We start from the raw sequence: 27020 nt of genomic DNA on the forward strand, positions 1-27020 counted from the left end.
AATAAACATTTAACCACAATATCTCAACCAAAAGACAGACTCTATTGGACTTGTGAAAAAGACTGTGACTAGACTGAATCAAGATTTCCAGACCTCGTATGCAGAAGCTGATGGGTTCACAGGCTTCGGCTGATCCAGATTCACGTGGAACAGAAATTAACTACATAAGACTGAGTAAACTAAAGGATACTATGGGGTTTTATGTGGGAATATTGCTGATGATTTAAGGTCCTACTTTCTGGACATAAGAAGACATTTTTCCTTTTTCCTAGGTTATTTAACTGATGGGTTTAGATATTTTACCTATTGAATTAGAAGTTCCTATTGGTAAACTTGGCAAAGTTGTAAATATCATAACCAGAGTCTCAAATTTAAGCTATGATTTTACAAAATTGAGCATGCCTTAATAGATAGATGTTGTTATATTTAATATGCAATCTGAGGTTTTGAGAACATAGTTGCTGCTGAGGCACATGAAAAGTTACTGATGCTGCTCATGCATAAACGAACACCTCACGGGATTTGTTTCCTTGGTTTAAAGACCTTAGGGTCATGGTTTCATTGGTTATTCCAGACAATTGGCCTAATATTATTGTTACTGTTTCTATTCTACTTTCCAGTCGCTGTATGGTGCCTGCGATCTTAAAAACCAGATGGTGCTCAATTACCATTTATTGAGCACTTTTGCTCAAAGATTCTACAGCAAGATCATGATTCAAAGGAAAGAACCATGAGAGTTGTAATTCTCCTGGCATCCAGATTTCTGGCTTTCATGGAGGTTAGGTTAACCCACACAGGCTACTGCCTTAGGGTGTCCTTTCAACCCCGACCTTTGAGAAAAACTGGTTCCTGAAGCCACTTTTGAGTCAAACAATGGTCTAGATAAACTAGTAAGACCATTTTGCTCTGGGCAAGAATTCAGTCTGTTTTGGGAAACTGACTCCAAAGATCAGACTGAGAGCTATGTTTAAGGTAAGTCAGTTAATCAGTTCAATTAGTCTTCAAGACACTATCGTTATGAAGTATCTGTCTAGTATTTGTGACCAAACTCTCACCTTCTTACTATGCAGAAATTTATGTATCTTAAAGAAACCTTAGGTTCTCAGAAGAGATCGACCTCATGGCTCAGACTCCACTTTGTCTTAGACTCCACTTCTGCTTCTGAGAAAGTGACCCATGACTGATAACAGGTAAACCAAGGAGGGGTACTTAGTATGTTTTAAAGAGATTAACTGAAGACCTCCAACAGGAGAGGTCTATCTGTATTATCTTGCTAATCACGTAGTCTTTAATGGAAACTGGGTTGTCACATGTAAATTTTTCTATACCTTCTGTTTCCTCTAGATAAACTATGTGTGCTCTTTATGGATATATATTTTTGTATCGTGGATCCAACTACACTAGTTTAGATGATCCCTTTCCGACTGACAGTAAATTTACATGGGCAATCTCATTTAGAATCGTGATGAATGTATGGGCAACGCATGTTGGGAACCTTAGGAATACCTTTAGATATTCATAGTAACAATGCTAGTAAATACTGGAAAGGTAATGTTACTTTGTAAAACAAGAGTCAGAAGAAAGCCCATTGGTCCAACACTCAGGGTGGGGTTGGTCATTTCTAACAGCTGTAATTCCTACTTACGGTATAGTTGAATTGGAGAAGTCTTGAAGAAATTTATCAACCACTACGGGTGAAACAGCAGATGAAGTTACTAATGGGACACAACAGCAATCTCTGACCTCATTAAGCCAGGGTTACATAACAGAATAGCCTTAGATTTTTTATTAGCCCAAGAAAGTGTAATCTGTGCTGTAGCAAATGCCTCTTGTTGCATTTGAATAAAATTAACATAGGAGTAGAACAGGGTATACATAGAATTAAACAGCAAGCTACTTGGTTACACACTTTAACACTCTTACGAACACTAGGTTTGGTTGGTTACCATCAGGAATAAGCACACGGGCAAGAATATTCTTAATCTGCATCCTGATAATATTAGCCATAATAAAACTTATCTTCTATTGTCTTACACACTTAAAAAGGCAAAATCCTCAGGCTAAAATGTTGATGTACATTGAGACCGCTCACTTCAGCAATGCGATTGATGAAAACATTGCTCTTAAGATCCTGGCAAAGAATCTGATGGTATCTGGTGGGAGATCAGCACCGTGAGTTTAAAGAACCTGCCACTGTCACCATCTAGGAGTTTGACTAAGTCCAGGTATAGACCATCCATGTGTTATTTCCAATTTCCAATCAACAGGAGGGAGTGATTTAGGAAATAATATTGGACTCATTATTCCCTGTCCTTGAGCACAGAGAATGTGACCCAAACGGAGCTGAATTCATAAGGACTCACGAGGACACATCAACTAGGCCCGAGTTATAAAGACAATACCAAAACCAAACCCAGTGCTGTCGAGACGGTTCCAACTCATAGCGACCCTATGGGACAGAGTAGAACTGCCCCCATAGAGTTTCCAAGGAGCTCCTGGCAGATTCGAACTGCCGACCCTTTGGTTAGCAGCCATAGCACTTAACCACTACGTCACCAGGGTTTCCTATAAAGACAATAAAAGGATAATTTTGGAAATTATGTTTTAGGGAAACTTTCACATAAACCATTCAAACAACAAAAAAGACTTTCCACTCTTATCTTTTTCTGTTAGCATTTAGTGAATAGCAATTTTGTTGGACCCTCCTGTCATTACTGAAACTTGTACCAATGGTTGTTAAGAAAGACAATTCAAAATGTAGGATCACAGTTTCTAGCCAATCTGTGAAAAGGTGAAGCTGTCACTGGTTTTGCCCGTATGTAATATTTATACTGATTCTGTAACATTCCTTGGGCTCGGGCAGACATGGCTTTAGCAGCCTGCTTGTCCATTTCCCTACCTTTGCCTCTTTTAACATATACTGAATAAATCTTTCTTTTTGCTTTACTAAACTTTGTGATTTTTTCCCCCCTATAACACATGTAATGTCAGGTTTAAGAATATCAGACCAACCTCTATGTGCTTCATTTCTGCCCCAGGAAGATTCAGCCGCACTGTATGCTCTTTGATGCCTTCAAGCATTTGGGGGGTGGGGGGCAAAATGGTCTCTTATTCAGCTTTCTTGGTGGCTTTCTATGGCCAGTTTTATCTATAACAATCTACACCACCATCAAAAAGGGAACAGAAAATTCCTGGCTTGCTTTTTAAGAGGGTAATTTTTATCATTATACCTTTGAAAATGCTTACTGCTTCACAGAATTAGATGGACCTGGATCTGCACATAATTACTGGTAGTGCAATGCTGGTTTTTATAACTTCCCATTACAAGGCCAGTACAGGCTCTCACTGAGTACTTCTACACATGTCCTTGGTGATAAATGAGAAGCGATGAGAAACCACCATGAGAATTTACATTCATCTTTACTGGTGTAACTGTTCATCATTTTAAATTTCCATTAACTCCAGTGGCATTAATTCTTGATCTCCTACAGTATATATACTTGGCCAGGAACAGAACAGATAATTAAAAACCACAGATAATCCAATATCTCTTTTTGGTCATTAGTTTTATCTCCCCCAATTTTTTTTCCCCCTTAACCAGAGATTTTACTATACATCATTATTATTTATGTTCCAGGGGACACATGAACACATAAGAAAAATCCCAAAGGAGGAAAAGATAGAAAATCAAGGATCCTAGAAAATCTATAAATGGAAAACTGGTCTCCGAAGTGAAGCGGAAATTTTTAAGTGGCTACTATATATTAGGTACTTGAGATACAACTTTAAATCTTTACAACGGCCTTTTCATGAAAGCATTATATCCATTCACATATTGGAAAACAGATGCAGTGAGGTTAAGAAACTTGCTCGAAGTCATCCGGCTGGTGAGTGGCAATCCCGGTAAAACAATGTAAATGACTACTTCCTATCATTAGTAGGAAGCTTACAATCTTATTTTTATTCCAAGAACAAAAAAGCCAGGAATATCCACAAAGAAGGTTTTGAGCAGAGGTTAAAAGAGCCACCAATCTTTGAAATTTTAGTTATTTTTGCACTTATTTTTTAATTGAAATTTTTATTGAGATAATTGTAGATTCACATGCAGTTATATAAGAAATAATAGAGATCCCATGTATCCTGCACCTATTTCCCACAATGTTATCATCTTGCAAAACCATAGTATAATACCATATCACAGCCATGTTAATGATGTAGATACCACCCACTGATTTTGTTCAGATTTTCCCAGCTTTACTTGTGTTCATTTGTGTATTTAGTTCTACACAAATTTTGTGTGAACTTTCATATACCTACCACCTCAGTTAAAATATAGAACAGTTCCTTCACCAAAAAGACCATTCATGTGGCCCTTTTATAACCACACCTACCTCCCTTCACACTTCTCCTCCCAGGTCCCTAATCCCTGGCAACCATTTCTAAAATTTTGTCATTTCAAAAATTATACAAATGAAATCATACAGTATGCCACCTTTGGGGACTGGCTTTTTTCACTCAGTATACTTCCCTGAATATTCACCCTCATCATTGTGTCTATCGATAGTTCATTCCTTTCTGATCGCTGAGTAGTTTTCCATGCTGTGGATGTACCACAGTTTGTTTAACCACAGACGTCTCGGTTGCTTCCAGTTTTTGCTTTTATGAATCAAGCTGCTACTAACAGTTGTGTCTAGGTCTTTGTATGAACATAAGTTTTCATTTCTCTGTGATAAATGCCCAAGAGTGCAACAGGTGGGCTGTATGGTAATTGCCTATTTGGTTTTATAAGAAATTGTTTTCCAGAGTGTTATGCCATTTTATGGACTCCCTGAGTGGTGAAAACAGGTTAGCACTTGACTACTAGCCAAAAGGTTGGCTGTTCGAATCCACCCAGAAAACGCCTCAGAAGACAGCCTGGCTATCTGCTTTCAAAAGGTCACACCCTTAAAAACCTCATGGACAAGACACGGTAAAACACCTCACAAGATTGGTCTTCTGGGTTTGAAGGCTTAGGACCATAGTCTTGTGAAACAGCTCAATTAAGGGGCATAACATCTCAAAGTGGTGAGTAGTGTCTGGGTCTTAAAAGCTTGCAAGTGGCCATCTAAGATACGAGCATTGATTTCCACTTGTCCAGAACAAAAGAGAGAGAAGGAAACCAAAGACTCAGAGAAGAAACTCCACAGGATTAAAAATGTACAGGAACCACGGCCTCATTTACCCTGAGACCAGAAGAACTAGATGTTATCTGGCTAGGCTACCATTACTGGCTGTTCTAATCAGGGCCACAATAGATGGATCCTGATAGAATGCGAGAAAAATGTGAAACAGAACTCAAATTCTTAAAAAGTCCAGAATTACGGGGCCAACTGAAACTAGAGGACACCCTGAGACACTCTTTAAAGTTTAAAATTATCCCCTGAGGTTACCTTTTAGACAGGCTGGTTCATAACCCAGGAGTAATGAGCTTCTTTAAAAAATGGTCAAAAATTACTCTAAAGCAAAGATAAGAAGGTACGGGGCAGGGAAACCAGAGTACTGGAAATGGTACAACCAGAACAGAATGATGACACATTGTGAAAAATGTAATCAACATCGCTGAATAATCTGTGAAGAAACTGTTTAACGGGAATCTAATTTGTGGTGTAAACTTTCACCTTAAACACGATAAAAAATTATCTAAAAACAAAATCTATGGAACATTCTACTCTACACGGGGTCACAATGAGTCGAAATTGACTCAAAGGCAACTAACAACAACAACGTGCCATTTTACATTCCCACGGCAGTGTATGGGTGATTTAGTTTCTCTGCATCCTTGCCAGCATTTGAAGTTGTCACTGTTTTGTTTTTTTAAATTTTAGCCACCTTGATAAGTATATAGTGGTATCTCATTGTGGTTTTAATTTGCCTTTTCCTGATGGTTAGTGATGCTGAATATCTTTACATGCTTTTTGCATTTATTTTTATTCTCCTAATTAGCACTGAAATTTGCATTAGTGACTAGAAGGATAAAAGGAGCCTTGATTTTAAAGACCCTTCATCACATTTTCTCCTCCATTGACACTGCAGTTCTTCTTCACTAAATTTCTTATTCAAAATCCAAGAAACTGTCACTAATTTTCCTTATTCAGAATTGCAGTTATTACAAAGGTACTACAACAGATATTGCATTTCTAACTTTCCTTTGAAAACCTTTTTCATATGAAAAATTTACTACTAAAGTGAATGGTATAATGAACTTTCACGAACCCATCAGCCCAGCTTCAAAAATTATCAAAATTTTACTGATTATTTTATCTATATTTTTCAATTTTTATTATAATACCCAGGATGCTTCTAAGGCAACTGTCCGGCACTGAGGGCACCTCCTCAGGAAAAGCCCCTCATAAAGCCTACTTCACCACGCTTAGTCCTCAGGACTAAAAGTTCGTTAACTCTTCAAAACCTGGATTTGCTCCTCATTATCTCTCCTATTTGGATAAGGCTGAATTTTAAAGCACTTTGTTAAAGAAAGTAGCCTTGGCAGAAGAAAAACCATAATGCTCTCTAGAAAAAGTAATTCGATAGAGTCTTTTCTGAGTAGAAATAAGACAGCCTGGAAAAAAATCCTTATTTATTTATTTTAACTCTACTGTCTTTGTGTCTATGGATTTGTGGTAAATTACCCCCACAGTTTCTCTTGGCTTAAAAAGAGGTATTGTACAAGTAGCCAACTGGGCCACAATAACATAGAGAAAGAGTCTTAAGGAAACTTCTGGACACACAGGAATACTACAATGTTTTAAAATGAAAAAAGAAAAAAACAAACAAAAAGCTGAGTAGATCAGTTAGGTTTTTAGCCCTCTTCCTATAATAAGCTTTAGTCTTGGGCAAAGTACAGGTGGTTTGTTTGTTTCGTTTATAAAGGCAGCTTCTTGGTGAATGTCAGCAGCAATAGATCCTATACCCTTCGGTCTCTCCTACTAACAGTTACTTCTCCTGCCCAGAGACGGTATGCTTTCCTTCTTGGGACATCTATTTAGATATAAAAAGTATGAGAGGGGGTGGATGCTCTAGGAAAATAAGATTTAATCACAAAAGCAACCCCAAAAGAAAAGTCAGCAGAGGATGAAGAAATAAATAATCTTTAAAGATAGGATTTCTTCCAATTACAAATTTAAGTGTATGTATCTTTCTTGTAGTACTAGTAAAATGCTATCTTGGGTATCCTCTGAGTGGGATTATTTTTCTCCCTCTTTATTTTTTTTTCTACACAATTTAGCTATGAGAGAAAGTATTGTCAACCAAAGTCCTTCTAAGGAACCATCTTGATAAAACTGCACATAATTTAACAAACATATCACAGAAGGTGAAAACACACCCAGTGTGAGCACCAACTGCAAAGACAGCCTTCTCAACAACGCTTATAAAACAAACAAGATAATCATATATGTTTCCCTTTTGTCTTCCCTTAATAAGGCCCACAGCACATTTGAGAGAACAAAGCCTATATAGCTACATAAAGCCTGAGATACTAGACAACAACTAGTCAAAAACAGCTTATTAAGTAGACAAATGTGATAACTGACTTCCTTTCAATTAAATCCTATGTGGTTAAACCGAAAACACACACACACACATATCCTTGGACAAATGTCTGTTCTACATTTCAAGCTGCAATCTGCTGCATTGGCATGAGCTTTGGTGAAACCTGGTAAAAGAGAAAAAAAAAAAATCATTATGAAACACATTGTATAAGCATTTCTGCTCTCAATTTCTAAACTGAGATGATGTGGGAAGCAAACACCTTGCATGAACATCCCCTGAAAATTTCTTACTATTTTTCATTCTGAACCACTGGGACAGAGAATTTCTTTTCTGTTTACATAGTAGGTGTTTAGTGGTTCTCAACCTTCTTGCATTATAACTCCTAAGTTAAGGAAGGATCATTCAGGTTGGCAACAAGGAGAAGTGAAGAGGAGAAGTGTGAGACAGTTAATTTTACATGTCATCTTGGCTAGGCTATGGTGTGCAGCTGTTTGATCAAACACTAGTCTGGATGTTGTTATGCTATATTGCATGTGATTACATCAGTTGGCTTCTAAAGCAGATTTTCCTCCATAATGTGGTAGGCCTCATCCAATCAGATGAAGGCCTTAAAAACAAAAATGGAGTTTTCCCTAGGGTATATCCTGCCTCCAGACTATAAAAAAATATTTTGCCAGAATTCCTTATTCTTCCTGTTGCCTGACCTATGGATTTTGGAACACAAGACGGCAAGAACTTCAGCCTGACATCTGACCCCTACAATCATGTAAGCCAATTCCTTAAAATAAATAAATGAATAAATCTCAATTCTAATCAATCTCTGTCACTTGACTCAAGGTAAGGACATAGTATAAGGTGCAAGCCTCAAAATCCTCAAAATGGATCCAGCCAATTCTCAATTTTGTTGAGAGACATTTCATATAGTCTTTGGATTACCTGGATATGTATTAATGAAGAGATATATGATCAATGACAAATGTTGTCAGAAATTTCATAATTAGAACAGAAATAATATAAAGGTAGGAGAAGATTTCAAGTTATTACAAAAAGGAGGTAATAGCAGTTACTGTTGTTGTTGTTAGGTACCGTCAAGTGGGTTCCGACTCACAGAGACCCTATGTACAACAGAATGAAAATACTGCCTGGTCCTGCACCATCCTCAAAATTGTTGCTATGTTTGAGCCCACTGTGTCAATCCATCTCCTTGAGGGTCTTCCTCTTTTTCGCTGACCCTCTACTTTACCAAGCGTGATGTCCTTCTCCAGGGACTGGTCCCTTCTGATAACATGTCCAAAGTACGTAAAATGAAGTCTCACCATCCTCGCTTCTAAGGAGCATTATGGTTGTACATCTTCCAAGACAAATTTGTTCCTTCTTCTGGCAGTCCATAGTATAGTCTCTATTCTTCTCCAACACCATAAGTCAAAGGTAGTAAATAACCCACCATATTTCAAATAGCAATAAAAATATTAAATGTTGGCTATAATTATATTTGATGTACAAAATAGCAAATGCATTTCTAGGAGTCATGAAGCAGAGAAAACTGAGGACAGATCTACATTTAATGGTGGAGCTGAGAGAAGAAGAAACCTAAATGTCAGTGGTCTGGCTGAATTGTAACAGATCTTTCCAACTGCAGTGCCAGATTCAGATTTCTTTATTCAATTTGGCAAATAAATATCAATGAGTCCCAGTAAGGTAAAGTACCAAAGAAAACACAGAAGTAGTATTGAAAGTTGGGTGATTTTTGAGTCCTTCAAGGAAGTGGCAATTGAAGTAGGGGGATAACATAAATCAACAAATAAATCAAGAGGGACTCTAAGTACCTCAGAGAGTTATAGAAGTCTCTGGGGGGTCTGAGGGAGGTGAAAATCATGCTTGGTTGAGTGGACCTGACGGCCATTTAAGACAGACTTAAAGGCTGAATAGCAACCTACCAGGCAAAAGATGAAGGAAAAGGTCCCCAAGCAGTGAGGACATCAAACACAAGATGGGAAGGTCAGAGCAGATAATAACCCCAAGTACTAGAGTGTAGAAATGCATGAGGGAGCTGAAAGGGATAAAACGTCAAAGTAGGTCAAGTTCTGAATGCCATGGTAGAGTTAGAACTCCATTTGGCAGGCAAAAAAGAGTTCCTGGAGGATACGTGGGTAGAAGAACGTACCTTCAAAGATTCAGCTGGCAGTAGGATGGATTGGGAAGGAAGAAAGAAGTGAGAGACGAAATGAGGAATTATTATACAGATCCAGAAGGGTGGTAATGAAAGCTTCAACAGGTCAGGCAGAGGGAAAAAAAGAGCTTGCCAACAGCCAGGTCTACGGGATGGGGTGAACAGTGGTAACTGGGATGGAGGAGAAAGACAGGCCTATCTGGGTGGAACAGACAGTGAACCATCTCCTCCAAGCACCACATTCTGCCAGTTAAGAATAAGTCAGTTTACTTGCAAAGTCAGAAAGGTAGGTCTGAGTGAAATTTAAAGAGATTTCTGCCCCTCTTGCACCTTCCCATCATATCTCCTAAGAAACATCTAACAACTTATTAATGCGTAACAGCCTTTTAATTGGGCTGGGGGTGGGGGGGGCCACAGGGAGTTTGAAATAAAAGATATATGGGGTTACATTTTGCTGTAAATGAGTTTTGATCTATCAGCAGTAGTTGAAAAATAAATGGAGGAGAAAATCTGAGTAACCCTGTCTGAGCACACTGTAATGGAACTCCAAGAAGAGACACAAGATTCAGAATATATTTCTCCCTATTTCACAGCTTTTCCTGTTGTCCCATTTAACGAGATGGGGACCCACAGATGCTTTGTATGAGGTATTTTTGTCATGCAGCTGCAAACCCAGGCAGCTTTGCTTTGCATGCATTATTAACACGAGTGAGTGAATGGGTACGTGTGTGTATTTCAACACTGCTGACTTCCAAAAAAGGAGAGTTTGATCACTAACGTAGCACTGAGTAGGCCCTCTCCACCATGCCTGTTTTTCTGTCGCAGCAACGTTTCGTTGTATTATATATAAGATCACCATGGGTCAGAGTCAACTTCAGGGGAACTAAACAACAACAAATTTTTTGTTAATACATTTCATGACAGAAACAAAATGACTGGGAATTAAAAAGCAGAAGTCAGAATCACAAAATCCTAGAGCTTGAGAGTCTTTCTAGATCACGCAGCCCCAAACTGAGCCCTGATAATGTCTTTGCTGAGCTCCCAAAGTTGGTTAGCAGAAAAGCAGGACCACATCCCAGGTCTTCTGAATTCCAGTTTCACATTCTTTTCACTGTTTCCAATAAAATATCTGATGGAAGCTCTGTAGGAAGTCATGACTCCTCAGTCAAGGATATATTACAGCAAAAAGGTCCAAAGAGACTAAAAGCCCAGTAATGTGGAAATGGATAAGTAAATATAAAATAATTATAACTGTGAAAACTATTAGAAAAAAAAAAATCCAAACCAGTTGCTGCTGAGTCAATTTCAACTCATAGCAGCCCTATAGGACAGAATAGAACCGCCCCATAGCATTTCCAAGGCTGTAAATCTTCACAGAAGCAGACTGCCACATCTTTCTTCCACAGAGCAGCCAGTGAGTTCAAACCACCAACCTTTTGGTTAGCAGCCAAGCACTTAACCACTGCGGCACCAGGGCTCCCTATGGTAAAATTCAATGCCAACTATGAATACACGGGCAAAGAAGCTGTACTATTTTAGAAACTAAAGATGTGTTGAAATAATAAAAATTATAATTTTACAGCATAAAACAATAACCAGATTGTCACTAGCAACTAAATCATTCCTTAATTAGAAACTTAAAGATGGACATACACTTTCAAGCCAAGAGAGCAATGTGACTCATGACTTGATAATGTTCGGAGTATTTTAGCAATCAACTACACTTCCTGAACATCAAATACTGTGCCAGAGGGGGTTTGTCTCTTCTCAATAGAGCAGCAAGAGTGATCCTCCTATGACTTCTAATCTTGCTTAGAGAAAAGGCCAAAGGCCTTAATATGGTCCACAAATGCTATTCGATTTGGCCCCTGACATCCCTCTATTATGAACTGAATTGTGTCCCCCAAAAAGATATGCTGAAGTTCCAACCCGTGTACCTGTGAATGTGGCCTTGTTGAGGCCAAGAGGGTTTTTCGTTGCAGATGCTACCAGTTAAAGTAATGAAATCATGTAAGGGAAGGGCAGATCCTGATCCTAACCCTGTCTGAGTGGCCTCCCATTCTTTAAAGGCAACCACTTTGTGATATTTTGTCATGGCAGTCCTGGAAGAATTAAGACACCTTCTGAGCTCATCTGCCGTAACCTGTCTCACTCTCACTCACTCTGCCTAGCCATACAGGCCACTCACTGCTCCTTTAACATATCTGGGCCCCACACCTCAGGGCTTTGCCTGTGCTATTCACTCTCTGTCTGGAATGATCTTCTGTCTTGCTGCCCCTGGCTCACCTCAATCTCCATCCCAGGTCTTCCCTGAAATATGACCTTCTCAGTACCAGCTTATTAAGATTTGCAATCCCTCCTCCCCCAGTACTTCTTACTCCCTTTTCCCTTATTTGTTTTTTCCATAGCACTTATTTCTTTCTAACGCACTATATTGTGTTTATTATCAACTCCTCCTCCATGAGTGGAGGGATTTTGTGCAGTGTTGTGCCCACAGCACCTAAAACAATACTTGACATATGTTGGGCACTAAGAAATATCTGTAAATAAACGATGAATTTAGGGATAAATACAGGTTTCAAATGCACCCCCCAAAAATTTAGTTCTATAATTATCAAGGCCTATACAAATTGTCTTTCTCCCCTATCAATTTGCTGTTTTGAATTTCTGAAAATCTGAGAAGATTCAGAAACTTTGCAATAATCAACAGTATGTTCCCTTCTGAGACTGTGGATAACAAAGTTCTCAAAACAGCAGATGAACCAGGATCAATTTCAAGGAGGGCTGATTGACAGCGGCACTGGTTACAAAGGCTCCCCTTCTCTGAAAACCAAGAATTGCTCAAATTCATGGTCTACAATGAAAATCATTACAAGAAGGTTTACGTGAAGCTGGCTGTCTTTCTGCGGTTTGCAAACCAAGACCGTCTCTGAGTATATTTAATATACTTTTGATCAAGGTTCAGTACAGCCACTAACTTCTGGGTCTCTAGATCTAGAAGCTGCACGACTGGAAAGTTAAGAGGGTTCTTAGAGGGGCTGCTCAGTTTTGCTGTGAGGAATCCTCACATTGTCTGTTACACACTGTCTCCAGCTCTTCAAAGGGGAGAGAATTATATGATTTGGAAGCAGCTATAGCTCTTTCTCACTTAGTGATGACTACAATAAGAAGCCAGTAGTTAGCTCTCTGGTCAAGAAGCTCTTGAAAAGTGCCATCCTGAGCTCAAATGGAAAGGAACAACTCATTTTGTGTAATTCAACATCAACCTTTTTTTTCTGGATAATAAACTGCTCTAAAATCTAACATCTGTATCTGTGCTCACAAGATACCAAGATCAGGAGAGTCTTATTTGGTTTTCACTCAAAAACTTGCCAAACATTGACAAAAAAAGTTCTATATGTAGTCTGGGCCAGTGTTAAAAAGTGATCAGGGTCCTACTCTGAGGAAATTTCAACTCTTTACTTGCCAATAAGCAGACTATAGTTGGCATACTGTTTTTATTTAGTGTCCCCTTGGAAAAGTTTTTTTAAAGATTCTCAAAGGAGTGGCACAAACGGCTAAAGAAATGGAAAATATAAAAAATTAAGAGGGATAAGAGGAGGCAAGAACACTGAATCTGAATAAGGGTGATATGCTATAATATGTTGCCGTCAAGTTGATTCCGACTCATAGCGACCCCATAGGATGAGGCAAAACTGCCCCATAGGGTTTCCAAGGAGCGGCTGGTAGATTCAAACTGCCAACCTTTTGGTCAGCAGCCAAATTCTACTACTACTACTGAGCCACAAGGGTGATAGTATCTACCTTAAAATATCTGAAAATTTACTATAAAGGACTATAATTAACTGTTCTTCAAAAATGTAAAGATTTGAGAAAGTAGGCTTAATTAGCATTTTGCCTTCTAAACACTTAATATCTTGCTAAATTCATAAATGAATGAGTGGATGATTAGATGACTGTCAAAGAACCAGAAGGCTCCTAATAGAGGTAAGTTGGCATTAAAAATAAGAAAAGTAGGCAATTATATGGCTTTAATAAGGTTAAATATTTTCAGTTAATTAAAAATTATTTCTGTATTGACTCTTAACAATATCAAGAATCAATGCCTCTTCTTTCATTTTTCTACTAAAAGAAGGGCATGAAAAGAATAATAAGATTGATATAGTTTGGTATATGGCTTAGGATAAACGAGAGCTTATTCAGATTTGCCATTTCTAAGAGCAGACATATAATAAATAGACAAAAGTTGCAGCCCATATTTGCATATACATTCAACCCTACCAAGAAGAAAAATGAAATATGGACTTGTAGTATTTAGACAGGGGAGCCCTGATGGCACGGTGGTTAAGAGCTATGCCTACTAACCAAAAGGTCAGCAGTTCAAATCTACCAGCCACTCCTTGGAAACCCTATGGGACAGTTCTACTCTCCCCTATAGAGTTGCTATGAGTGGGAATCCACTCGATGGCCAGCGGGTTTTAGTATTTAGACAAGAATGTCTCAAAAACAATCCATTTTCTTTTTGTAAACAAAAAATTTGTGAAAATAACTCAAAGAAATAAAACCCTTCCTTTCTGAAAACATCACTGCCAATAGATGCTTCACAGAATCTTCTTTAAAAGAAACTGGGCACCTTCATTTTTTAAACTAAACATCTGATTCTTTTCCTTGTCATGCCACCCTGATAGCAGACTCTTAATATTGTCTGTATCCTCGATGTATAAAACAGGACGAAGATAGAGCTTCATGTGGACTGACTTGGCCTGTCTATTTTGTTATAAAAAATATCTACTAAACCACCATTTCTCATTCTGTTCTCCCAGTCTCATCAACACTGTAAACCCATACAAGCCAAAGAGATTATCCTGCCAAGGTGATCTACAGGCTAAGCACAAAATGATATAAGTGTAGAAGATAAGCCAACAATTTGTCTTCTCAGCCCTTTGAAATTCAAGAGCCTACTGTTTAATTCTGGGATAATGCCAGTTCATAACAGATATTGAGAGCATAAATTTATTCACCTTGGCAAGGAATGTCTGCAGCTGACTTCTTTCAGATTCTATTGCAAACATATAAATAAGCAATGTTCTTAATTTCTTTGCCACTGGTTTAGGTGTATTCCTGCCTGGAGAATAACAGCAAGGCCCTTGGGAGTAGGAAAGGTACCAGTTAGCTCTATTTTGTTCAAATTTCATAGTTAAATATGCAGCATTCACTGAATGTTTAACGACCTCTGAAGTTTATTCTACCACATGATGTTTAAATGTGGTTTAAATTTCTTTTAATTTTTAAATTAAAAAAATAAAGACAGAAATATTCTGTTTCAAAAGCTGGTACACAGATACATATGGTAACGAAATATAGATTACTCATCAAAAAAGGAGCCCTGGTGGTGCAATGTTAAATGCTTGGTTGCTAACCAAAAGGCTGACGGTTCGAACTCAGCCAGCGACTCTGCGGGAGAAGAGACCTGGTGATCTACCCTAGTAAAGATGGCGGCCTAGGAAACCCTACAGGGCAGTTCTACGCCGTCTTACAGGGTCACTATGAGTTGGAATCGACTCAACAGAACCAACAACAACATCATAAAAAAGAAATGAATAATTTAAACTCTCTACTTACTCGAAAAAGGTATTTTAGGGAAAATGGAATTTTAGTGGGGATGTCACCTTTTCCTTTCCCTTTTTTTCTACTTTGGCCCATCAAATAACTGACAGTAACAACTGAGTGATGTAAGTCTAACCAAAAGTAAAGAAATGTCACATTTTCATTAGCTTCTCACAGCTTTGATTTGAGGAAATGTGTATCACCTCTTGTACTCTTTGAAAATGAATTATTACTTGATACTGAGAAGCAACTATACTGATTGAAGAACCATATCCTGAGTGTTCCTGAACCCGAACTGTAACCTGTTACTTCCCCAGAAAACTCCATAGCTGTGAGTATGGTCTGTGAGTTCTGTGTGACCATCGCAACGAATTATCGAAAATAGCAGAGAAGTACAGAGTGCCATAGAAGGGGCGACTGATGTCAGAACTGGTCAAAAGATTGGAGGGTGGAGGCATGTCTGACCTCTGGCTCATAGAAATCAGCCTTGGGCTGTTGATATTCATTCTCTTTCCCCCTCGTGAAGTTAGAGGAGGTCAGACGCCTCTGCCACTTCATTTTTACACTGCCCGTTCCAAAGATAGGTGATCTGACAGAAAGCAGAAATCATCAAACAATATCATTAAATATCACACAAAAGTAAAATTTTGCAGAAGATAATTAAAAAATGACTGCAGCAGTACATCGACAGGGAATGGCCAGAAATTGAAGCCAGATTCAGAAGAGGACATGGAACAAGGGATATCATTGCTGATGTCAGATGGATTTTGGCTGAAAGCAGAGAATACGAGAAAGATGTCTACCTGTGTTTTACTGACTATGCGAAGGCATCAACTGTGTGGCTCATAACAAGTTACGGTAATGGAACAGGTTGCTCAGCCATATCTTGAACAGAACCTGTGCCATTTTTCCTTTCCCTAACCTGTCTCTGTCTCCAAGTAAGATTTTGCTGTTAGCTCCTCTAAAAGTTAAGTGTTAACCAATGTTTCCCCTAGGAACCTGGAAAAACAAGTGATATCTATCTAAGCCTGTCCAACAGGACAATGCTCATCAGGATGGCTCCAGTCATTCCCTGGGCTGATGGGATAATGGCAGGGAAGGATCAACATATTTGACACGTGATCACCTAAACCACACGGAAAGAGAATGGACGTTCCACAAGTTCCTAAAACCCATGTCTCCTTTTCCCTGTAAACCCCAGGCGGACTGCAGTTTCTGGAGACAGACAACTTTAGGAAGAGATCATTCCCCTCTGGCTCCTGTAGAACCAAAAACCAAAAACCAAACCCAGTGCCGTCGAGTCGATTCCAACTCGTAGCGACCCTATAGGACAGAGAACTACCCCATAGGGTTTCCAAGGAGCACCTGGCGGATTCAAACTGCCGACCCTTTGGTTAGCAGCCATAGCACTTAACCACTACGCCACCAGGGTTTCCCATCTCCTGGTGGTCTCCTGTATAAGGTATGTGTAAATAAAGCTCTTGCTACCCACCTCACCCCTGTCTCAAGAATTGGCTGCTTGTGGCAGGTGGCTCAAACCTGCAGAATTGCTGTAACAATTACATTCAAAGAATGGGAATTTCAGAACACTTAATTGTGCTCACGCAGAGGCTGTAAACAAACCAAGAGGCAGTCGTTCGAACAGAACAAGAGGATAGTGCCTGGTTTAAAGTTAAGAAAGGTGTATGTCAGGGTTGTATCCTTTCACCATACTTATTTCATCTGTATGCTAAGCAAATAATCCAAGAAGCTGGACTACATGAAGAAGACTGCAGTATCAAGATTGGAGGGATACTCATTAGCAACCTGTGTTATGCAGATGACACAACCTTGCTTTTTGAAAGTGAGGCGGACTTGAAGCATTTACTGATGAAGATCAAAGACCACAGCCTTCAGTATGGATTACACCTCAAAATAAAGAAAACAAAAAGCCTCACAACTGGACCAATAGGCAACATGATAAACGGAGAAAAGACTGAAGTTGTCAAGGATTTCATTCTACTTGAATCCACAATCAGCGCCCATGGAAGCAGCAGTCAAGAAGTTAAACAGTGTATTACATTGAGCAAATCTGTTATAAAAGACCTCTTTAAACTGTTAAAAAATCAAAGGTGTCACTTTGAGGACTAAAGTACCTGATCTAAGCCATGGTATTTTTAATCATCTCATAGGCATGTGAAAGCTGGACAATAAATAAGGAAGACTGAAGAAAAACTTATGCCTCTGAATTATGATGTTGGTGAAAGATATTTAATATACCATGGACTGCTACAAGAAATGAACAAATCTGTCTTAGAAGAAGCAGACCAGAATGTCCTCAGAAGCAAGGATGGCAAGACTTTGTCTCAGGTTTTGGACATGTTATCAGGAGGGACCAGTCCCCAGAAAAGGACATCATAGTTTGTTAAGTAGAGGGTCAGTGAAAAAGAGGAAGACACCTGTGTCCCCCCAAAATATGTGTTAACTTGGCTAGGCCATGATTTCCTGTATTGTGTGACTGTCCACCATTCTGTCATCTACTGTGATTATCCTGTATGTTATAAATTCTGCCTGTAGGATGTTAATGAAGCAGAATTAGAGGCAGTTATGTTAATGAGGCAGGACTCAATATACAAAATTAGATTGTGTTTTAAGTCAATCTCTTCTGAGATATAAAAGAGAAGCAAGCAGAGAGATATGGGGACCTCATACCACCAAGAAACAAGAGCCAGGAGAATAGCACATCCTTTGGACCTGGGGTCCCTGTGTGGAAAAGCTCCTCGACCTCAGTAGATTGATGACAAGGACCTTTCCCCAGAGCTGGTGCCCTGAATTCGGACTTCTAGCTTACCAGGCTGTGAGAGAATACATTTCTGTTTGTTAAAAGCCATCCGTCTGTGATATTTCTGTTATAGCAACACCAGATAACTAAGACAACCCTCAATGAGATGGACTGATAGGCACAGTGGTTGCAACAATGGGCTCAAACATAGCAATGATTGTGAGGATGGTACAGGACTAGGCTATGTTTTGTTTTGTTATACACATGGTTGTTGTGAGTCAGAATTGACTTGATGGCACATAACAACAATAACAGCTTCAGGTGCTCTTTAAAGGATATATTTTCCTTCCATATATATATATATATATATATATATATATATATATATATATATAAAACCCAGTGCCATCAAGTCGATTCCGACTCATAGCGACCCTATAGGACAGAGTAGAACTACCCCACAGAGTTTCCAAAGAGCGCCTATATATAAAAAATATAGTTATTGCTAATTAGACGGTGGTGCCCTGGTGGCACAGTGGTTAAAAGCTCGGCTGCTAACCAAAAGGTCAGCAGTTCAAATCCATTAGCTACTCCTTTAAAACCCTACGGGGCAGTTCTACTCTATCCTAGAGTCACTGTGAGTCGCAGTTGACTCTGTGGCAACAGGCCTGGTTTTGGTTTGTATAGGAAAGAATCTTAGTAACTCTTTTTTTATAAAGTGCTCAAAATATTTCACTACAATCATTCTTTTTTGATACCCTGAAACCTCAATTTCATCATGTCCTGTTATCTGATGGTGTCATATTTTGTCTTTTTCTTTAAAATCCTCAGTGTCTTCTCAATCAGCTTATGTCTATATTCTGTACCTTTTGCTCATTCACTTTATTCACTTGCTCAAATCATTCTTATGTATATAGAACTTTTGTCAACACATTTACACAATTGCTTTGACTTAGGTTTTTCCCTTATTTCTTTATTATGCAACAACCTGGCTGTCTAATCATACCCTTCTAGAATGTTTACTGCAGGTTATAAAGTGAAGGCTGAGTTATCGAGCCTTTTCTCAAAGAGAATCTTGAGCAACTGGTATAAAGTCACATAAACAGTACAATGCTACCTATGCATTGATAACTACATTGAATACCTCCTCATTATTAAATACAGAAACATTACCCTCAGTGTTCTTGTATTGACAACCTAGCTATTAAGCAGAACATTTTATTAATCAAAGCACTCCAGTCCCTGGCCTTACAGAGGAACAACCTGCTGTATGTGATTTCCCTAACACAGTCTAAAGAGATGCCAGTTATCATTGATCCTCAAAGCTAGTTTCTTTGCTGAGATTGTTCAGCTGATACCACATCTTTTCATTTTCAGGACAATATTGACATAAATATTAACATTTCATCTCAGCAGCCTGATTTGGAGGGAACAGAATCACGTGTCAGTGTCAAATGGGATGGAGGAGATGGTACTGGAACAAAGGAGGGACCACAGGGAGATTTTCCAAGGTATCAAGACATGTGAGCTGACACTCTCTGTTTTTGTAAAATCAAAGCAAAAACAGAAAAGAAAAAAAAAGAAATCCACCTTTTCCTTCCCTGATTCAGCCACATTAAAAAAAAGAAATAGAAGACAATGAGGGTCTTTCTTTGTACCTTCTCTTTTGCAGTAGAGAACTGAACATTCTGTGGATCTCAAAAATGCTAGTTGTTGAAGAAAAGGGTAACTCAATCACACGGGGGAAAAAAAAAAAGAACTGCTCATTAAATAAAAGAATTGTTTGTATTTATCACTGAGCTAAAAAATCCTAAATAAAGTATAGACAAATCCTATTTTTCTCCTAGGTTATTAAAAAGCTAATTAGAGACATGCCTGTCATGAACATGGAAGACTTCTTTTTTTTCCCAAAAGGAAACTCAGAAAGGTTAATAGACAAAGACCTTGGTACAGGGCCAGGAAGTTATACGTGGGATAATAAATTATGCAGCAAAATTGTTTTTACAGAAATTTGTAATGCACTGATAGGGTTGCTATGAGTCAGAATTGATTCAATGGCAGTGGGTTTGGAAACCCTGGTGGTGTGGTGGTTAAGTGCTATGGCTGTTAACCAAGAGGTCGGCAGTTTGAATCTGCCAGGCACTCCTTGGAAACTCTAGGGGTCACTTCTACTCTGTCCTATAGGGTTGCTATGAGCTGGAATCAACTCGACGGCAGTGGGTTTGGTTTTTTGGGTTTGATAGATACAAGCCAAGCATGTACTACATGGGTAAGTAATGTACGAAATACACGCATGATTTATCAAATAAGTTTTGTTCTATTACTTTCTCTAGGCTGGGCAGTATAACATTAACATATTTTCTTCTCAGAATAAATTAGTCTGATTTTAACTAGCAGGTCTGTTCTTAAAAATGTATGCAAGAATCAAATCCCTTTCCTTCCTTTTTTTCAGAGAGGTCTCATCTTTAACTTTTGATGAACTTCAAATGAACTGAATCATTCTTCCAAGCCCCATTAGGTAGGTGGTTGATGATAAACGATGATTATCCTGTATGTTATAAAAATCCTGTATGTTACGGTCTGTGAAAACCCTCCAGGAGATGGATTGACACAGTGGCTGCAGCAGTGGGCTCAAACATACCAAAGATTGCTGAGGATGGCGCACGACTGGCAATGTTTCGTTTTGTTAAACCTAAGGTCACCATGAGTCAGAGCTGACTCAAAGGTAACTAACAAAAACAACTTATATAAAAGGTAGTTATCTATTACCTATATTATTTATAATTATCTATATTATTATTATCTATATTACAGTATTATTCTCTTTGTTCTAAAAAGGTATGTGGGGATTTCTTAAATGGAGAGTCCCCTGATATACTTACTTGCTCTATAAGTCTGAGTTTTTATACACTAAGTTTTTCTTCAAATACAGGATGCACACATTTTGTGATTATAAATTTGGTAGTGGCAGAAGCTCAACATTTTAATTTCATCAAGGGGTAGAAAAATGAGGCTTAGAATTACAATTACAGAGAAAGTCATAAGTCATAAAAAAAAAGTCATAGATGGGTTTACAAATTAGGAAGTATATCACTTCTCCAAGTATGGCTCACATTTTTTTAGTTAATCAGGGTTAGTCACAGCTGACAGGTAACTGAAGAATAGATGACTGCAAGAGACTTTATATAAAACTGTGCAGAGCTAAAGTCGGCCTTCTGTTCCCAGCAGCCCTCGGCATCTCCCCCTCCTGCTCCTGACTCCTGAGCCAAACCCTGGCCTCGGCTCCGCTCTCTCCCCGAGTCAGAGTATAGCTCCTGTTCCCACCTGCTCTCATCTGGAGGCATCCTTCCTTCCACTCCTGTTCACTGCAAAGCTCACCTCCAAAAAAGATCACAAATTAACAGCTCATGCCCTGTAAACACCCATTAATCAAGCCCGTGATACGGGATGAGTAGCTGTATCTGTTCACAGAAACACTTACTGCAAAGTCACATCCAGTGCTCTTTTTTATGTCATCCACTGTCAGGCCTTCCCAGAGTTCAATCAGAGTCAGCCCTTTCTTCTTGTCCACGTCAAACACAGCCTGCCGAAATAATAATAATAACAATTTCTATCTCAATGATTATTTTATAGCACAAAATAGAAACAAGTTCTTAAAGGAGAGACAAGACCCAGGACAAAAGGTTCTGAAAATCAGCAATGAAAAATATCAACGATAACTATTACATTTTGGCAAGAATAACTGACAATTCCCTAATCAGCAGTTAGTTGTGGAACACTGTGGACACAAGGAAATAAATGACTGGTGGACATTAATGACATTTGCTATTATTTTAATCAGTTTTTGAAAAAACTACCTTCCTATTTGGTGTCTAACAATTTTGGTCAAAATAAATATGAATTAGATGATTAAATAATGATTTGAACAAAGAAAAGAAGGGCTAGAGGGAGGGAGGGAAGGGGTATTTGGACAGTGAAAACACAGAGATGATGAAAAAAAGTTGATAAATGCTGCTGGGTAAAGAATTACTACAAACAGAAGAAAGCTCTGTGTAGTGGTCAGGAATGTTATAAAAGGATCACTGTCCTGGCCCTGAAAGACCTCAGGTAACTGTTCAAACTTTCCCTGTAAGTCCTGTGACAACACATAGGTTCTGAGAGTGTTCCATGGGGTACACAAAATAACTGAAGATGCTTCCCTTTAGGACAAGCATGAGAAGACTAACCTCACTTCAAACATTACAACATTCTAGCTGGTAATACCAGGTAATGGTAGCACCAATTAGTATAGTTTGACATCAGCAAGTAGACTCAGCCTGTTGTATTTGATTTAAAACACATGCTTTCCCACATAAACGTATGATCTCTTGAGTGGAAGGTACCACAAAGTCATTTAATATAACCTCCCAAACCCAAGAATTTTTCAGAACATTCTTCTCAGGTGGTCATTTGGGCTCTGTTTAAATACTTCCAGTAGCAGGAGGCTCCCTTGTTTCAAGACAGACTTCTCTGTGGATGGGAAGCTCTAACTGTCAGAACCAAAACTGTTTTCCTGAGTTCAACTCCCTGGCCCTAGAACTGGCCTCCATCCTCCCTCTTTCAGCTTTCGTGGTCTGTTTCCTCTTGCTCAGACTGAAATATTTTGCTGCCCAGAAATCTCCTCTTCCAGATTTACCTTGAAAATCAAATCCAAAATTGCTATTTTCAAACACATTCCTGCTTAGGAGACAAATACCAAGACACAGCAAGGTATAGAGGGAGGAAGCCTGGCTTTGAAGCAGGAATTCCAGGTCACATGCTAGATGTGTAAACTTTGGTGACCCTGTCTACACACCTGCAGATGGATATAATAAACATCTACTTCCCAAGACGTTATACAGATCAAATATAGTAATAAATGTACCCCAAGCACCCAGCACAGTGCCTGGCACACAGCAGGGGCACAGAAATGTATCACTCTTTCTCCTTCATCACTTCACTTATCGTCACTTGTGTGTGAACCCAAATCAAATTCTTAAAACACTTATTTTCCTCAGTTGTTTAATATTTTTTCCCCCAGGAGGAAAACATCAAGGGGACCAGTAATACTGGCATTCTCTCTTTGTTTGACGAACTCACTGATAACCTGGTTGGTTTCACTGGAAAAGACGCTTTCAATTTAAGAGAAAATATTTCACCAAATTTTTTTTTTCTGGGCACATATTACATATTTATGTTCCTTTAAAAAAATTTTTTTTTTTTCCCCAGCAGGAATATCTGGAGAGAAAAACGGTCGTTATTTAGGAATATTTGCATACTACATTGTTGATGGCATTAGGTGCCGTTGAGTTGATTCCGACTCATAGAGGCTTCATCTACAACAGAGTGAAACACTGCCCAGTCCTGCATCATCCTAATATCATTGCTATGTTTGAGCCTGTTGTTGCAGCTGTGTGTCCAAGTCGTCCTCTTTTTCTGACCCTCTACTTTTCCAAGCATGACATCCTTCTCCAAGGCCTGGTCCCTCCTCATAACATGTCCAAAGTACATGAGATGAAGTTTCACTACTCTACCTTCTAAGGAGCATTCTGATTGTACTTCTTCCAAGATGGATTTTTTCATTCTTCTGGCAATCTGTGGTATATTCAATATCCTCCAACACCATAATTCAAAGACATCAATTCTTCTTTGTTCTTCCTTATTATTCCTTTGCATGCACAGTAGGCAACTGAAAATATTATGGCTTGGATCAGGTACACTTTAGTCCTCAAGGTGACATATTTGCTTTTTGACACTTTAAAGAGGTCTTTTGCAGCAGCTTTGCCCAGTGCAATACATCTTTTGATTTCTTGACTGCTACTTCCATGGGCATTGATTGTGGATCTAAGTATGATGAAATCCTTGACAACTTCAATCTTTTCTCCATTTATCATGTTGCTGCTTATTGGTCCAGTTGTGAGGATTTTTGTTTTATGTTGAGGTGTAATCCATACTGAAAGCTGTAATCATTGATCTTCATCAGCAAGTGCTTCAAGTCCCTTTTCAATTTCAGCAAGCAAGGCTGTGTCATCTGCATATCACAGGTTGTTAATGAGTCTTCCTCCAATCCTGATGCCACATTCATCTTCATACAGTACACCTTCTTGGATATCTGCTCAGCATACAGACTGAGTTAAGTAGGGTGAAAGGATACAACCCTGATGCAAACCTTTCTTGATTTTAAACCACGCAGTAACCCCTTGTTCTGTTAGAATGACTGCCTCTTGGTCTATTTACAGGTTCTGTATAAAAAAAAAAAAAAATTTTTTTTTTGAGCCTGTTGTTGCAGCCGTGTGTCATATTTGCTTTTTGACACTTTAAAGAGGTCTTAATTTTTTTTTTTTTTTGTATGAGCACAATTAAGTGTTCTGGAATTCCTATTCTTCTCAGTGTCATCCATAATTTGCTGTGAACCACACAGTCAAGTGTCTTTGCATAGTCAATAAAACACAGGTTTTTTTTTTTTAAACATCTATCTGGCATTCTCTGCTTTCAGCCAAGATCCATCTGATGTCAGCAATGATATTCCTCATTCCACATTCTCTTCTGACTCCAGCTTGAATTTCTGGCATTTCCCTGTTGATGTACTGCTGCAGCCCTTTTTGAATTATCTTCAGCATGATTTTACTTGCGTGTGATATTAACGATATTTCTCGATACTTTCTGCCGTTGTTGGATCACTTTTCTTTGTAATGGGCACAAATATGGAACTCTTCCAGTCAGTTCGCCAGGTAGCTGTCTTTCAAATTTCTTGGTATAGACAAGCATACATTCCAGCATTGCACCCATTTGCTGAAACATCTCAATTGGTATTCTATCAATTTCTGGAGCTTCGTTTTTCACCAGTGCTTTAATGCAACTTGGACCTCTTCCTTGAGTACCATCGGTTCTGGATCATATGCTACCTCCCAAAATAGTTGAACATTAACCAATTCTTTTTGGTACAGTGACTCTGTGTCTTCCTTCCATCCGCTTTTGATGCTTCCTGTTGTACATAGGGTCAGGGAGTCAGAACTGACTTGCTGGTACCTAACAACAAACGATGCTCCTAAATGTAAATTCTTAATATGCAATTCTCTGGAAATACACATATACACACAAAATTGTATATAGTAGCTTTGATCGTTTGATATAATCAAAGGAAAATTATATTCTTTCTTATATTCTGATTATGTTTTAAGGTGTCTAAACATATAATCAATGTTGTATGCATAAATTTAACCAATACAAAATTTATAATAAATATTTCATTCCTACCTTTCTTTTTTGCTCTCCCAAATCATAAGAACAAATTGCTTGGTTTCATTATGGGAAACTCAGTCAAACTGGGTTTTAATTACTTGGGTGCAAATTGAAAAACAGGCCCCATGATGAGCCAAGAAATGTATTTTATATTTCCTGTATATTTCCAGTTCTCTTAGAAAATGTGAATTCAGAACTCATTGGCCATTTCAGTTCTCTAGAATTTTCCTTCTTAAATGGAATATGATGGCAAATGATAAAACTGAAAACTGCTCACATTAGAGAGAAACAACATTTTCAGTATCTACAGTCACCTTTCTGACTCAGATTTGAACCTGGAATGGTGGAATGACATAATTCTCATAAGTGAGCTGGACAGATGGATTTTTTTGATTCAGCATCTTGATGAAACCACAGAATTATTTGTACCAGAGATTTTGTTTCTCTTCTGTTAAGGGTGCTGTTCCTCTTTTGCCATATGGTTTTGGCATTAGTCTGGTTTGCTTACCCTCATGGAGGTATGGTAAGAAGCAACCTAAAGCAGGCCTTCGAAGTAGACTAGGAGGCTCATAACACTTTCAGAAGCCATATTTTAAGGAAAGTTTTCTCCTACATAGTGTCTTCTCAGTGTCTTCCCATTAGGACTGCTTATGTAGAAATCCATAAAGGCAACTAGTAGAGAGGATCAAGTCCACAAAAGGACAGAATATTTTATTTAACATTTATTCCCTGAGTCTTACCATTTTTTGAACGCCTAAAACTATGAACAGAGCTTGTTGAGAGGAATTAATTACTTTTAAAATAAAAATAAACCAGTCCTTGATCCTGTTTTCTTTAATGAAATAAGTGGTACTCCTTTTAATGATAATTTCAATGCATGGAATATAGCTTGGTATTTTATTCAGCAATATTCTCCTCCCCCCACCGCGGTCTTCGTCTTGTTCCAAGTAAGCTTTCTTCTCCTCAACCTCACTCCATGTGTGCTCTGCCTTCATTTTTACCAGCTTAGAATTTCTACCTGCAATACCTCTCACACAACCCTCTGCTTCCTCAAATCCTATCCTTCCTGTAAGCCTAATGCATTTTCCATCTTCATGAAGATACTTCTGACCATCCTAGCACTCAACCATTTCACCCTTAGAGTGGTCCACCATTCATTTTGGCACTTATCACCTAATACCTACTTTTTCTTCTGACATACCTTATATTTTTATTTAACTTTACTACCTAAAAAAACAAACAAAACTTTTATACCCTGTCTCTCCTTCCACATTGTTGTTTTATTGATTTATGCATTTATCCATTCAATAAGCATTTTATGAGAGCCTTCCCTGAATCAGATTATTCCTGAAAATGAGTGGAACCCAATCTCTGCCCTCAAAGAGCAGATTCAAGAGGGACAGGCATGAAGCTTATAGCTTTGCCAGCATTTAAAGGGTAATGTGATAAAGGTCACAATAGAGATGCACACCAATGCTGATTTAGGAATCCAGGAGGGCCACCTAACTCAGCCTGGGGAGACACATAAAAAAAAACCTTCTATGCAATATCAAATACAAGCATCTTAACCTGTTTTGCAAGGCATTTCACAGTCTATTGTTTCTCTCCTTCAGTCTCAGTCTCTCTCTCTTTTTTTTTTTTTTTGCCTTACCTTTCTTCCCACTCTAGCCATACTGATAGGCTATTGCATTC

The 27020-nt window shown here is 38.6% G+C and overlaps 1 protein-coding gene across 5 annotated transcripts in view; it reads right to left on the minus strand.

The window, feature by feature from the left end:
* Positions 1 to 434: 434 nt before the first annotated feature.
* Positions 435 to 27020, minus strand: part of OXCT1 (3-oxoacid CoA-transferase 1) — a 184423-nt gene continuing 157837 nt past the window's right edge. For 4 of the 5 annotated variants that reach the window (XM_049862951.1, XM_049862982.1, XM_049862992.1 and 1 more), the window contains one exon: positions 18451 to 21651. In XM_049862951.1, coding sequence (XP_049718908.1) covers positions 21466 to 21651 — 186 coding nt within the window. In that variant the 3' untranslated portion in view covers positions 18451 to 21465. Of the gene's footprint in view, positions 7694 to 18450; positions 21652 to 27020 lie in introns of those variants that run through there. The other variant, XM_049862962.1, reaches the window with a different exon arrangement.

The sequence above is a fragment of the Elephas maximus genome, chromosome 2 (assembly GCF_024166365.1).
Source record: "Elephas maximus indicus isolate mEleMax1 chromosome 2, mEleMax1 primary haplotype, whole genome shotgun sequence".
NCBI lineage: Eukaryota > Metazoa > Chordata > Mammalia > Proboscidea > Elephantidae > Elephas > Elephas maximus.